General features: G+C 40.3%; 1 protein-coding gene across 1 annotated transcript in view; it reads right to left on the bottom strand.

Annotated features, from left to right (window-relative positions):
• Nucleotides 1-220: 220 nt before the first annotated feature.
• ipmkb (inositol polyphosphate multikinase b) overlaps nucleotides 221-16,390 on the bottom strand; it is a 102,965-nt gene continuing 86,795 nt past the window's right edge. Inside the window, exon 6 of the mRNA XM_060841870.1 lies at nucleotides 221-3,860. Within this exon, the coding sequence (XP_060697853.1) occupies nucleotides 3,229-3,860 (632 nt within the window). The 3' untranslated portion in view covers nucleotides 221-3,228. The remainder of the gene's footprint in view (nucleotides 3,861-16,390) is intronic.

Genomic DNA, 16,390 nt, shown 5'->3' with positions numbered 1-16,390 from the left:
AGATGATTTACTCATGACAGAAAAGCTTTGCATCATGAGGATTCTACTGCATTGATCCAATGTTTTTAATATTTTAACAAAATGGCAGTTCAAAGCATGTTTAAACGCTACCAAGTTTTATTGAGTAAAAGAATAACTAAATGATTTCCGGTATGCTTACTAGCAAATGTAGAACTGTAATGAAATCTTAATGATGAGTCATTAAAATACTAATGGACTTAACAATCTTCACACAGGTTTTGAAATAATTTCAAATTTAATTTGAGTTACGCAACCTGTACTCATGTAAAATAAATGCACTTTCAGCAATGAAGCAAATTCCAGCAATTTTTTTGAAGGAATGACTTGTGATGGAATATTATAAAAAATAGACGTTCCACTGTAGAGATGGTCACATCAAACCTTACAGCACAAACTACCACTGAAAACAAGCAAATCAAATCCAAATTAGTAACAGTTGTGACTACTTGCTGGCACTTGAATGCAGATTTCCTATATTAATGTAACTTACATTAAACAGTGTGAATCTGAACAGCACACCACAAATAAATAGTGACATTACTCGCATAACAGACCTATTATGAGATGATAAAAAAAATTAGATTTGAAATCTTCAGATGAAAAGAAATATATTCCAAAAGATGAACCAGTATAACAGAATGCCCAATTCTAACAGCTGACACAGGCAAAGTCAACCATCTATTCAACCAGTCATTTCAGGAATGTTACACAAAGAGCTGCACATTCATTGGGAAATGAATTTTGCATGATTGTGATTGCAAGTGTTAGATAAATGTTGTGCCCAGCACACTTACCAAACTTAAAAATCTTGAGGCAACTAAATTAGTACATTTTATCTCTTTCTAGATTAAAAGAGAAAGATATTTTCATGTTTTCTTTAAATTGCCTATTATAGATGCCCAGAGTGTTCAATCAAGGAGATCACATCTTCGTGACTCACCAAGCTCTGGTCAAACTCGTGATCAGCAAAAGATCTGATGCTCAACTCCATCACCATGGGCAAACTTGTTAGAACTTACAAGTAGAACTCAGTCTTGGGGTAAGAAATTAAGATAAAATTGGTAGAACAGATGAAATTAAACAAAAGGAATAGGTAATAAAAAAAAACACACAAACTAAAGCCTGCTGAAACCCCGAATATCAACTGTTATTCAGCAGTATTTCTTTTCTTTAGAATCTATTTGATTAGGCGAAAGTGAATCTTGCTCTGTTTAAAAATGAAGCCAGTTCCATTTGCCCCTCACAATGCACATGGATGCTCAGAGGACAGACAACTCTGATATGCGACCAAGTAGAAAACAACCAAGCCCAAATCATCCTCAATGGTTAAGGATTAAAATAGGTAAATCGTTTTTTTTATCCCCCAAAGTCTTCACAAATAGTCAGTAGTACTGAGGAACAGAAGATTGAGCAGGGTCTATGAGGAATATACAGCTACATAATGTAAACTTCTCATTAACAAACATACAAAAAAGCATAGTTTACAATTAAAAAATATTTCAGAATTAACTTTTGTTTTTAGAAAAAGCATACATTATTTGGTCAATACATTTAAAATGACAAACAATCTTCACATGCAATCTTCACTTGTACTAATTACTACTGTGCCACATTTCCCATCACAACATTCGCCTGCTGAACCCTGACAAAATAAGTGATAGCAATGTGGAAATAATTTAAAACGCTATCAAAATATCAAAGTACACTGATTTGTGCAAATGTAAACTGTAATGAAAGGAACCCAATATTCTGAAGTCTAGTGCATTTTTAAGAACTGCAAAAAGTATTTTAGGTTTAGTGCTTGCATGTTTTTTTTCTCAAATACACAACTTCACTGGTTTCAAGCATTTGGCCTTTTTTTTCCAAAAAGGAACAGCAAAAAACTTGTCATCGAGCTCCAACAAAGCTAAGTCATGAAAATGAAATCAGTTACACAACTAATAAAAACAGGAGTCATCTCACTGGAGTCAAGTCAGTTCTGGGTGACATAAGTATACTGTGCAGCTGCAGTTGCTGGTTCACTCAGCATTCTAATAGTGAAGGCTACAATACCAGTGGTCATTGATCAGAGAACTTAGTGTTCAAGTATGGAAGATTCTTGGACTTATGGTTGGGTTCAATACAGCAACAATTCTTGGTGTGCTGTCTTATAAAGCAAACCCAAACATCAGCCTACAGGAAAGTGAAAGAAAATCAAATCATAACTTGTGAAATTGGGTGTTCAAAAACTAAATTTTGGTAATAACAACACAATAGATCACTAGTAATGAATGACCAAATGAAACGTGAACAAGTCAAAGTGTGTGCATTTTAAAAGTAGCCTAATGTTAGGAGAGATGATGAGAATCCCGTTGAATATTTCATTCAGAGATACAAGTTGAACGACAAAGGCAGGAAGATGGCTGGACTTTGCCAAAACATACTTTGTTTCCTCCTTTCTCAGCTCAACTTCTGCAGATGTCAGCATACTTAAAAATTGAAGGAAAGAAATTGCAAAAAGATAATATGCATATTTTACTCCATCCCATGTAAAGTCTTAACCTGCAGGAGTCCAGGTGACTTGATGTTTGTGCATTAACTTACTGATAATGTAACAAGCTATTGCGAGACTGAAATTCTCCAGAAATACTAGCCGAATGCATCAAAACAATGAGACAATTGACAATTTCTATTTTACATAATTGGGACCAAATTTTTCATATGAATTGCTGCAACACAACTGTTTAAAAAAGCTAATAAAAACACATCTCCAGAAAAGTGGCAGCAACATCCCCAAAACAATCTTAAGTCTGACTAACCTGGTCTTCACTGAAGATAGCATTAGTCCATAGGCACAAGTTCCATGCCTAGGATTGGCAGGCAGTTGGTTACATACCTTAAAAACCAATTACCATCATTGAAGTCTGTGGGTTTGTTGCAAACAGTGGGAGCTCAAATTTCCTTGTCAGCAGTTGCTAAGGGTCAGCTGCCCCCTGTAGGATTTTGGAACTGTTTCAGTGGCTGTCAATGATGAGTTGGTAAATTTTCCTGAGCTATTATAAATATTAGATCAATCACCAGAAGTACCATACAATGAAAAGCACATACAATACACCTGGAATCACATTAGAAACACAAAATTATGCATCAGAACTTGTGCAGAAATCAATAAAATTGCTCCTCATTTATTTCCTTGCTCCCAAATACCCCCATCAAAAAATAAAAAAATTAATCATCCAGCATATTTCGTAATACACTGATTAAATGTTTCAGCCCATAAATGTACTCCTCATCTTTTGTGTTGCTAGGGAACACATGTGCAAAGTCTATCATTCTTACATCAACCTCTGGAGGCTCCTGAAGCATGCTGGAGGTATGCATCAAATCCTTCTCCAATTGTTTTATTTCATTGCCATTTGGCTGTCCAGGTGAAATGAGAGTTAAGCATTTGCATATGCTGCGGTCTTGCTCTGCATTCTTCAGATGTAGTGGGACCATGCTTTGATGCGCTTTGAAACACCCCTTCCTGTGAAGTGCGTACATATTGGAAAGGCTCTGACCAACTGAAGCTTCCACCATTCTGCTCTCGCTAGAGTTCATGACATGGACGTTATTGTTGTGTTCCACTACTTCACCAGTTCGCTTTGTTCCCTTTGGTGCTGCTAGTTTGCGGGGTGCATCTCCAACCCCCATCGCTGTCAGCTGAGGCGATCCCTCATAAACAAACAGTAAAGAACTTGCATAGAAACAGAGCTTATTTTGATTCTCAAACCACTGCAGTATCCTTTCAACCTCTTGAATACTTGCGGCAACAGCGTCCTTCCTCAAACAGCTTCCATCGTGGAAGAATCTCGATAAACCTGAAAAAGATTGGCAAAATAAAATTCAAATGAGAAGCTCACTTCAGTTCCTATTCCTACTATTAAAACTAAAAGGGGAAAACAATGTTTCTCTCCAGAACAGCCTTGATGGCACTGCTGCTGCCGGGAAGCAGAACTATAGATCAGTTACATATACAATGGAGGAGGTTATAGTGTCTTCGAATCCGACAACAGAGTGTCAGGGCTTTTGGCCCAAACTGCTCCAACAAAATGTCTATCCACGCTAACCCCATTTCCCTGCCCCTTCACCCATATCCTTCTAAGTGAAAGAGAGGACTGCAGATGCTGGAGATTAGAGTTGAGAGTGTGGTGCTGGAAAAGCATAGCAGTTCAGACAGCAGCTGATCATCCTGAAGTGCTTTTGTCCGAAATGTCAATTCTCTTGCTCCTCGGATGCTGCCTAACCTGCTGTGCTTCTCCAGCACCACACTCTCAACCCATATCCTTTTAAACCTTTCCCATCCATGTATTTTTCCAAATGCCTTTTAAATGTTGATAATGTACCCACCTCAACCACTTCTGCTGGCAGCACATTCCACATGTGTACCACCCTCTGTGAAAATGTTGCCCCACAGGTTCCCTTTTATTCTTTCCCCTCTAAGTTTAAACTGATGCCCTCTAGCCCTCAATTCCCCAACCCTGGGAAAAAGACTGAGCACATTCACTCCATTCGTGCCTCTCATGATCTTATACAGTTCTATACGATCCCCCCGCAGTCTCCTGCACTCTCAAGAAAAAAGTCCTAGCTTGTCCAACCTTTCCCTATAATTCAGACCCTTGAGTCCAGGCAACATCTTTATAAATTTCTTCTGCACTCTTTCCAGTTTAGTAACATCCTTCCTATAACAAGGTGACCAAAACTGAACACAATACTCCAAGTGCGGCCACACCAACGTCCTGTATAACTGCAACATAACTTCCCAACTTCTATACTCAATACCCTGACTGATAAAGGCCAGTGTGCCAAAAGCCTTCTTTGCTGCCGTGTCTACCTGTGACTCCACCTTTAGAGGTCTATGCACCTGAACTCCAAGGTCCCTCTATTCCACTATATTGCTTAAGGCCTTACCATTCACCATGAAACTCTAACTTTCCAGAGCAGGGAAACTGTTTGCAACAGTAGAAATCCTTGCATATATTGAGTGCCTTTCATTTCTGCAGAACTTCCCAACATCCATTATAGACATGAAGTAATTTGGCAATTTGGGAAATGAGGTAGCCACACGGTAAAATGTTCCACGAGCAACAGTGCAATAACAAGCAGATAATGTGTTTAGTATTTTTGATCGAGGGATAAATATTTGACAGAACATTAAGCAGAACACTTCTATTCTTCTTCAAATAATGCCATGCAATCTTTCCGTCCAGTTTAGGGGGACAGGAGTGTCCTTGGTCTATTATCTCATCTGAAGAATGCTACCTCTAAATGTGCAGCACTCCCTTAGTATAGCACTGCAGTGCTGGCCTCCACTCCTTCCTCAAGTCTCTGGCTGAGATTTAACCAGCAACCTTCTCACTCACATGAGAATGACTGGACCACAGTTGACACTGCCTAGACTCCCAAGAATAGACAATTGGTTAGCATAACCAGGTAGTGTAATTACATAATGCACACACATTGATTTGTTCCACTTTGAAGAGTGTCTGGACACAACAAATCTCTTTGAAAGCGTAAGTGCAGAAAAAGTGACATAAAATTTGCTGTTTAGAACTGCCCCATCAATCCAAAAAATTACAACTCCAGGCAACTTACAATTAAATTGCCACTGAATGTACAACACATTAATAAATCTTTGCTCACATTACAGATCATACTCAATATTTCATAATCTAAACAGTTACCTTTTATGATAATCGACCATGATTTTAAGTTGGAAACAGCATTTGCTGATTACAGTTGCATACAAGGATTTATCACCAGTAAAAGATATTAAATTCACTGTCTATATATGTAATTAATTGCTCCATTTCATCAGAGAAGCTAACTAATTCTTTTTGCATTTACAGATTGTGTGCTAAATACTTGCATTCTCGAACAATGTCTCAATTTCTGCAATTAGAAAGTTACCAAATGCAACTGAAAATTTCCTATAACAGTAAAATCACTTGAACTCACTACAAAAGCTAATATAAGCACAGGGTTAAACATCTTCCCCTCAGGAAACGTACACCACGTTATACCAAGATAAAGGCACTTTTGCATATGCAGGATTTCACTTCAATTCAATAAAAGGAAAATGGTGTTTTTATGGTTTAGTTTCTCTGCATCTGTGTATGGCCGTTAGCTTCCATAAAGCTGTTGCGAGACTCATTGAGTGCCATTTTGTTTCTTAGACTGCAACATCACAAGAGACCATTTGGTCCATCCTGCCTGGATCAGGTTTGTGGTCGTGCTTACTTTTTATCCATACCTGTGTTTTTTTAAAATCAAGTATTCGTCAAATTGCTTTTATAAAGTTACTACTGAATTGGTTTCAATCACTGCACATGTACATTTCATCTTGGTACTTTGGTCAAAAAACTTAATTTTGTGTCTGGTTACTGGCCTTACTTGAAATAAAGTCAACAAGAAGAAACTGTCAAAATTGATCCCTTATATTGAACATTTCCATCAAATTCCTCTCAAACATGACAATCTGAAGAACTTTCCCCGTGCTGTAGATCTCCAAGAGTCTATGTGCTGTGGGCACAGCAAGTGCCGGCAGATATAAAATTCTACAACTGTAATTCAACAATACTCGAAGAGTGATGATATTTTTCAAATTAGGATTGTATGAATGTTGAAGGGGAGCTTGTCTTTGTCCTCTAGGAGTTAGAGTCAACACAATTAGAAGGTACCATTAGAGAAGCTTGACACCAGACATCAATGTTTCTTGCCACTCATCAGCTTGGGCATGTGTGTCGTCCAGATCTTGCTACATGAAGGAAGTGACTGTTTAATAATCTAAGGAGCTGCGAATAGAACTGAACACTGCACAATCATGAGCAAACATCCCTAATTCACACCTTATGGTGACAAGGGATCACTAATGCAGCAGAAGATTGGCCTGGGACAGTACTGTGAGGAATCATGCAGTGCTAATCTCCATATTCCCACAAGGGGGAAAAGGGCACCAAAGTTACAGTGGCTGTATGGTTAAAGATATTGAGCTGAAATCACAATACAAATAGACATTTTCAAAATAGAAATGTTCAGTGGTTTAGTGACAAATCTCTGAAGGAGTGAGAACAATCACTGTACAACTGAAATTATATTGGGACTGAAGCCATACAAGGAAGCTTAACACTGGCAGTCATTCATAAAACTGTAAAGTTATCCTCTACAACAACGTGATATGTTTGATAGTACAACCAGATTTAATAAATTTGTTTGTTTTTCATTCTCAGGATGCAAGTGGGTGTAGCAAGGTGTTGGGATGTATATCTATACGCCTAGGGAGGGTAGACCTGTAGTTGCTGCTTGGGAAATCGGGGGGCGCTGCGGAGCTGCTGTTTGGACTGTTTACCAAAACTGCCTGTGCAGCTGGACTACCAAGGTCAGACCAATACAATGGCAGCCTTTACTCGGAGACCTTGTTTACAAGACAGACCATCTCGTGGATACCTGCCAAGGCCGAGGCCTGTTCACAGGAAGCCTTTGTCTGTGAGAGATCACGTGTGTGAGTGATTACGTAGCGTTAGCTTAGCAAACGATATATCAAGCAGGGGTTTTTGGAAAGATTTCAGAACGCGCCTTCTCCAGTGAGCAGTAAATATCTCACTGTATTGCGTACGTCTCTCTCTCAGTAAAAGCTTATATTTTGAATCAGATCCAGTGTCTCTCTCCTTCAAACGAACACCGGGGACGGTAGCTCCATCCTAACAAAGGCTACACTTTATTGTTCATTCCTTGATGTGCTGTCAGGTTGCTGGAGAGATGTCTGGGTTAACCACAGTGTGGGATCAGAGTTACCCAAGGTTAGATGAGGCAATGTTTCCTGCTTGATGTTACTGATTGCTGCATTTTTACTAATAACCAGCAGTATTCCAGGACTACATCATAAATGTCCAAACGTGGGCGTTCAGTTTCACAACTTGACATGGTAGGGTTTGGACTGGAGGCTGTTACACAGTGACATGCACATGAGAAAACTATTCCTAAACCAAACCTGTTAAGGAAATATCCAGGGCACTATAATTAGTTACAGTGCTCCTTGGCTAAGAAGTAAACAGGAAACCAGCTATCGTCAGTAGCTCTGACTAAAAGTAGAACGATGTAACCAGGTAGGAAAGGGCAGGATTCCTCTAATTTCTTTAGATGATCAAATTTCTTGGACAGGCTAAAAAATGCCTAGAAAATTGCATCCCAGGATGAAATGTATTAAGGGTCAAAAATTGATGGGGTGAAGACAAACCTAAATTCGAAATCTCAACATTATAAACACTTTGACAGCATCAGAAAATAGTGATATTAATTAAAAAGCAATCAGTTGAGATTTTTTTTCAGTACAAACTTTAAAAGCAATTCTAAGGGAGAGAAATAAATTAGGCTTTCAGAGAAACTGAAGTGCCAGTATGTAAGAATGGGAACACAGCTATAAAATACCAAATCAATTCCATAACTTCTTGAAGGCAAGGATGACGTCACTGTTTCATCTGAAAGTACAGCCGCTGCTGCTCCCACTGAAACACTTCCAGGACACTCAATGCCTGTGATAATTTTTTTAAAAAATTCATTCACGGGGTGAGGGCATCACTGGATTGGCCAGTATTTATTCCTAACTGCCCAAGCAGCAGTTAAGAGTCAACAGCATTGCTATGGGTTTGGAGTCACAAGTAGCCCAAAACAGGTACTTTCTACATTTGTGAACTGTGTTTTTTTATGACAATCAGTACAATTGTTTTGTAGTCATCATTAAACTCTTAATTCCAGGTTTATCTCCTTGAAAGTGGAGTCACAGGTAGCTAGGATAGTGAAGGTGGTATTTGGAATGCTTTTCTTTATTGGTCAGAGTATTGAGTACAGGAGTTGGGAAATCATGTTACAGCTGTACAGGACATTGGTTAGGCCACTGCTGGAATATAGCGAGCAATTCTGGTCTCCTTCCTATCAGAAAGATGTTGTGAAACTTGAAAGGATTCAGAAAAGATTTACAAGAATGTTGCCAGGGTTGGAGGATTTGAGCTATAGGAAGAGGCTGAACAGGCTGGGGCTGTTTTCCCTGGAGCGTCGGAGGCTAAGGGGTGACCTAATAGAGGTTTACAAAATTATGAGGGGCATGGATAGAATAAATAGGCAAAGTCTTTTTCCTGGGGTCGGGGAGTCCAGAACTAGAGGGCATAGGTTTAGGTGAGAGGGGAAAGATATAAAAGAGACCCAAGGGGCAACTTTTTCACACAGAGAGTGGTACGTGTGTGGAAGGAGGTCCTAGAGGAAGTGGTCGTGGCTGGCACAATTGCAACATTTAAGAGGCATTTGGATGGATACATAAATAGGAAGGGTTTGGAGGGATATGGGTCGGGAGCTGGCAGGTGGGACTAGATTGGATTGGGATATCTGGTTGGCATGGACGGGTTGGACCAAAAGGGTCTGTTTCCATGCTGTACATCTCTATGACTATGACTAATATTTCCAGTGCGGAAACAGGTCATTCAGCCCAAAGAGTCCACACCGACCCTCTGAAGAGCATCCCATCCAGACTCATTCCCCTAACTAGTGCACCTAACCTCCACTTCCCTGAACACCATGGACAATTTAGCACGGCCAATTCCCCCTAAGTGCACATCTTTGGGCTGTGGAAGGAAACCACAGCACCCAGAGGAAACCCTCACAGATACAGGGAGAATGTGCAAACTCCACACAGTCACCCGAGGCTGGAATCGAACTTGGGTCCTTGGTGCTGAGAGGCAGCAGTGCTAACCACTGAGCTGCTGTGTCACCTGAATTAAATTTAACTTCCACCATCTGCCAAAGCAGGATTTGAATTGATGTCCTGAGAACTTTACTTGCCTCCCCTGATTAATAGTCCAGCAATAATACCATGAGGCCATGGGTCATATGATGCAGGGAATGTCATTGATGTGACAGCCAAAGATGGTTGGACCATGGCTCTAACCTGAAGACCTCCTATAGCTGATGATCTGATACTAATATAATCGACTTCAAACAATTACAACCATCTTCCTTTGTGCTAGATATCATTCCATCATACCCAGACGCTTCTCACAGATTCTCACTGGCTTAAGTTTTGCCAGGGCTCTGTGGGATCACTTGGTCCTGTCTATTGCATGCTGCTTCTGGTGTACTGCATGCGAATACTCCCTTGCTGCAGCTTCACCAAGTGGGCACCTCATTTTTGGGTATGCCTGATGTTGCTCCAGCACAACCACCTCAGGCTGGTCTCATGATATGATGACAATATTTCATGTGACCAAATAAGCCTGTTGGACTATAACTAGGAGTCAAGTGGCTTTTAACTTTGACGATAACGTTACAAGGATATACAAGTTTACAGACTGTGCTCAAATACAGTTGTACTGCTACTGATGGTCCATAGCACCTCATGCTTCCCCAGTTTTGAGTCGCTAGAACTGTTCAAAATCTGCCCCATTTAGCACAGTGGTGCTGTCACAAGATGATACAGGGTATCAAAGTGAAGGTGGAACTTTGCACAGTTAGCATGCACTGGATACTCCTAAATAATACTTTCATGGACAGGTAGTTTGATGAATACATAGTCAAGTAAGTTGACCTCTGCTCAATTCCCTTACCACCTGACACAGATCCAGCCCAGCACTCAAGCCCTTTAAGATTAAGATAGTCCCCTATCAAAAGTATGCTCTGTGCTCTTGTCACTCTCAGTGCTTCCTCAAGCGCAACGAGGAGTACTGATTCATTAACCATAGTGTCAGTAGGTGATAATTAGCATTCGGTTTCCTTGCCCATGTATGATGCACTGAGACTCCATGGGGTTCAGAGTCAACGTTGAGAAGCCCTAGGTTCCAAGTGTACTCCTCAGTACCACTACCACTGGTGCAGCTGTCCTACCAACAGCAGTTTGATACAATTGAGTAGTCAGATAGTCTTCAATAATCAACCACATTACTGTGCGTCTGGAGTCATAGGTAGGTCAGACCAAGTAATGACAGTAGATTTCTTTTGCTATGTTCTATCCCTAGAAGGCACTGCGGAAGGGAAATCTAATAAAAAAAATACTGCAATAGGAATTAAAGTTGGAGGCTGCTATGCCTTGCTCAGTTAAAATAGGTGTGCAGCTCTGTGTAATAATGTTAACTGTGGTTGGAGGCAGGTCTCCAACTCAGCAGAGTTGAAAACCCAATTGAAAATAGCCAACATAAGACATACAAGCACGGATCCTCTGATTTTATCTCAAATGGTGAAGCAGTAACATTAAACAACAGCATCTGCTTACACATCTTGAATGTTTTTATATTGCAGTTACAACACTAAAAAAAAACAAAGCTGTATCCTGCAGGCTGCCCATGACAACAGATGTAGGGCAGTTTGGTGCATTGTACTAGTAGTCTCCATACTTAACCCCAATTTGTCCAAGTTCTGAAGATTTTACTTAAATACAAAGCAGAATATTGGTCCTGTGCAAAGTCTAAAACCCAATCTCTTTCTCCTGGTGAGTGTACCTTAAAATTACTCAAATATTTTGACAGGAGCATTGTACAAAAGCACCAGGAGACTGAGCATTAATATGTTACATTATAAAACTACATGTCCTACTGAAAGCCTGAGATCCTAAATCTCCCAGCAACTCCATACATCACAGAATCCTACTGAGTTGATGTCAGAACCCATAAGTCAAATATTGCCATAGGACATGGAATGTTTCCTTAATTAACTTGACGTGCCCAAACCTATTTCCATCTTAGAGAAGGTCAAAGGGAGACTTAACAGATGTGTACAAAATTGAGGGGTTTTAATCAGAATAGATAGGAAGAAACTGTTTCCACCGACAGTAAGTCACCAGAGGACATAGATTTAAGATCATCAGGAAATAAACCAAAGACATCGAATAAATGGTTTTGTTTTCCATAGATTACCTAGAATACGCCATCTGAAAGCAGATTTAAAAGTAACTTCCAAAAGATTGTTAAATAAATACATGAAAATGTTTTTTAAAAAAACTGCTTGGGGGAAATAGCACAGGAATTAAATAATCGAATGGCTTTTGCAAAAGCCAGCACAAATATGATAGCCCAAATGTAGTAAAATTCATTTGCGTGAGAGTATTGTCAATGGATGTTAATTAAAAAGTGCTTTGATTTCACCTGACTAAGGAGCACTGCTCAGAAGGCTATCATTTCAAATAAACCTGTTAGACTATAGCGTAGAGTCGTGTGACTTCTGACCTATATTGATAATGTAGTAAAATGTTCAAAGTCATTTCACAGGAGCATTGTCACATAAAATGTCACCAATTCACAGGTATTAAGGCATATGACCAAAAGCTTGGTCAAACAGTTGAGTTTTAAGGACTTTCTTAAAGTTGAAAAGTGAAATGAAGAGGTTAGGTGGTTGGGGGGCGGGGGTGTTCCAAAATGTAGTGTCTAGGTAACCAAATGTGCAATTGCAAATACTGCATTTAAACTCAAGGTGCACAAGAGACCAGAATTACATTGGTGCAAATATCTTGGACTGGTGTGGGGCTGTGGCAGATTACAGAAATAGCAAGAGACGTGGTCATGGAGGAATTCAAAACAAAGATTAGTACCAATACAGGTCAATGTGTTGCAAGACAGGAGAACATGGCTTGGTGTGAATTAAATTGGATGGCTTTATGTTTATGAAGGGTAAAATGTTGGGGGTCAACCAGAAATGCACTGGCCCTGTCACTCTCAGGGTGGACAGTGGTACTTGTAACAGAAATGTTTCATCAGTAGACAAGATCCGAGGATGCATGCCAACATGTCTACGTTTTCTACCTTTAAATGTTTCCAACTGGCTTAAACCATAGTTACCATGATCAGTAAATCAGAGAAAAAAAACTCTAGTGGCATAATTCTCAATCCAACTTATGGCAATTGGTCTCAATCTGTTTCTCTTTGATTTGCTTTATTCTACCAACTAACCCACATGCTGCAGATTCTACTAGCTTTTTTTAAAAAAAGTATAGATCACTTAGCTGATATAATCTCCATGTGTCTCTCGATAGAAAAACTACATGCAGAGGTTAGGTGTCCAAAAGAAGTACTGGGTATTGAAATAATGCACATGAATGGAGACTGAACAACTGGATTCAAAACATCAGATAGTGGTTCTAATACACTAATTTACTTCTAAATTCATTGATGGCATGCAGCTGTCACTGGCTGGGCCAACATATATTGCCAACTCCCTTATACCTTCTTTAATTGCTGCAAACCATTTGGTGTAGCTACATCTACGATTCTGTTAAGGATAGAGTTCCAGGATTTTGACCCAGCGACACTGAAGGAATGGCAATATGTTTCTATGACAGGATGGTGAATTGTTTGGAGAACTTGCAGGTAATGCCGCTCCGACGTATTTGCTCCATTTGTCCTTGTTCTTCTAAATCGTGAAGGTATTGGTTTTGGAAGATGCTTGGTTAGCTCGCCGAGATGTTGGGATATCATGCAGATATTTCATTACCATACTGGGTAACATCATCAGTGCGAACTGATGATGTAACCCAGTATGGTAATGAGACGCTTGCACAATAAGCCAACAGCTTGGCAAGCTAACCACATACCTCATCCACAACCCAAGCTACAGACCTTCGCGAGAACCTTAAATTCGGAAGCTGCTGCCTAAGGAGCCTCCGAGGATTTCCCTACTGCATCGTGCAGATAGTATACATTACTGTTAGTGGTGGAGGGACTGGATGCTTTTCAATGTTTCTCAACCAAATGATCTGTTTTGTCTTGCATGGTGACAAACTTCTTGTTGGAGCTGAACACCAGACAAGTGAGGTGTATTCCATCACTCTTGACTTGTGCATTCCAGATAGCGAACAGGCAAGTCAACCACTGTAGGATTCGCTGCCTCTGACATGTTCTTGTTATACTGTAGTTATATGGCTGATCTACTTCAGTTTCCAGTGAATACCAATGCTCAAGGTGGGACATTCAGCAACTTGTAATGCTATTAAATGTCAAGGGATGATAGCCACATTCTCTCCTTGGAGAAAGTTGTTGCCTGGCAGTTGAATAATGGTGAATGTTACTTGCCACATCTAGCCCAAACCTGGATCCTCTCTGCATTTTACCCATTTTGCACAGTAACTGCTTCAGACATATGCGGAATCATGATCACTATGCAAATATCAATGAATAGCCCCACTTCTGACCATCTGATGAAGGGAACATTTTTGATGAAATAATTTCACATGGTTGGGACACTGGGACACTACTCAAAGGAATTCCTGGAGCGAAGGTGACTGACTGCCAACCACTACGACAATCTTCTTTGGTTTCAAGTAATGACAACTGCAAAGGGGAAAACAGCTTAGGCAAAGAAAACCAACAACAAAACAAGGGGAGAGAAATTTGATGATGGGTACTAAACTTCAATGGCCATAAAACTGGAGGACAAGTGGTCATGAATGGATTATGACAAAGATGGTGACATTCCATTTCCTTGTGACTAAGGCAGCTCAGGAGAAGTTAGGTGTCCATGACAGGACGGGTAGGTAATAGAGCAACTTCTACATTGTTTATAAAAACAAGTGCTCCTTTCTATTGTTTTGAGTACTAACTACTTTAAGGGACCTTTAATAGAAATAAGGAAGCTCTTATTTGAAAGGGCATCATATTGACTGGGAAGCCACTTGCTAAATTTGGAAAGGCAAGTTATTCATTGAAATCTCATCGGGAATGGTCTCAGAGATACTACTGAGATATACTTAAAACTGCAGCTCTGCAGCTACCAGGAAGTGTGTGTGTGTGTGATTAAGACTTACTAATTGACTGTCATCAATCAATGCAAAGGGAAAAACAAATAGAAGCAAATGTCAGAGCACATTTCTGTAGTTGAAGAAATGCAATTAATGTTCTCACACTGCATGGCAGCACCTTCCAAACCTGTGACTTCTACCATCTAGAAGGACAAGGGAACCTGATGCATGGGAACACCACAAATTGCAAGTTCCCCTCTAAAGCAAACACCATCCTGACTTGCAGCCATTTTGGTTTTGTCAACCTGCTTGGTAGATGTGATGGCAAAGATAAAGTTCAGTTTGCCAAGAAAGGAAGTGGTACTTCAAAGGGAGTTAATTAATTAGTCCCTCAGTTACATGGTTCAAATCTCAAAATGCTGTACAGAAGCTATATTAAACAACAGAGGCATTTGGGGATTCTTGTGTATGAATCACAAAACGTTAGCATCCAAATGTTTTTAGAAGTTTATTCACAGATGTGGGCATTGCTGGCTAGGCCAACATTTATTGCCTATCCCCAAATGTCCAGACACAAGTTAAAGGTCAACCACACTGTCGGTCTAGAGTCACTTGTAGGCCAGACCAGGTAAGAATGGCAGTTTCCTTCCCAAAAGGGTATTAGTGACCCAGATAGGTTTTTCCCAACAATTGACAACAGATTCATGTACATCATTTAACTCTTGTGACCAGTGGAGTGCCACAAGGATCGGTGCTGGGTCCTCTACTTTTTACCATTTATATAAATGATTGGGATGCGAGCATAAGAGGTGCAGTTAGTAAGTTTGCAGATGACACCAAAATTGGAGGTGTAGTGGACAGCGAAGGAGGTTACCACAGATTACAATGGGATCTTGACCAGATGGACCAATGGGTTGAGAAGTGGCAGATGGAGTTTAATTCAGATAAATGCGAGGTGTTACATTTTGGGAAAGCAAATCTTAGCAGGACTTATACACTTAATAGTAAGGTCCTAGAGTGTGTTGCTGAACAAAAAGACCTTGGAGTGCAGGTTCATAGCTCCTTGAAAGTGGAGTTACAGGTAGATAGGATAGTGAAGGCGGCGTTTGGTATGCTTTCCTTTATTGGTCAGAGTATAGAGTACAGGAGTTGGGAGATCATGTTGTGGCTGTACAGGACATTGGTTAGGCCACAGTTGGAATATTGCGGGCAATTCTGATCTCCTTCCTATCGGAAAGATGTTGTGAAACTTGAAAGGGTTCAGAAAAGATTTACAAGGATGCTGCCAGGGTTGGAGGATCTGAACTACAGGGAGAGGCTGAACAGTCTGGGGCTGTTTTCCCTGGAGCGTCAGAGGGTGAGGGATGACCTTATAGAGGTTTATAAAATTATGAGGGGCCTGGATAGGAATAATAGACAAAGTCTTTTCTCTGAGCTTGGGGAGTCCAGAACTCGAGGGCAGAGGTGTAGGGTGAGAGGGGAAAGATATAAAAGAGACCCAAGGGGCAACTTTTTCACACATAGGGTGGTACGTGTATGGAATGAGCTGCCAGAGGAAGTGGTGGAGGCTGGTACAATTGCAACATTTAAGAGGCATTTGAATGGGTATATGAATAGGAAGAGTTTGGAGGGATATGGGCCAGG

This window comes from Hemiscyllium ocellatum, chromosome 22 (genome assembly GCF_020745735.1).
Source record: "Hemiscyllium ocellatum isolate sHemOce1 chromosome 22, sHemOce1.pat.X.cur, whole genome shotgun sequence".
Classification (NCBI taxonomy): domain Eukaryota; kingdom Metazoa; phylum Chordata; class Chondrichthyes; order Orectolobiformes; family Hemiscylliidae; genus Hemiscyllium; species Hemiscyllium ocellatum.
The sequence above is the reverse complement of the archived record's forward strand: the minus strand, read 5'-3'. Positions and strand labels throughout refer to the sequence as shown.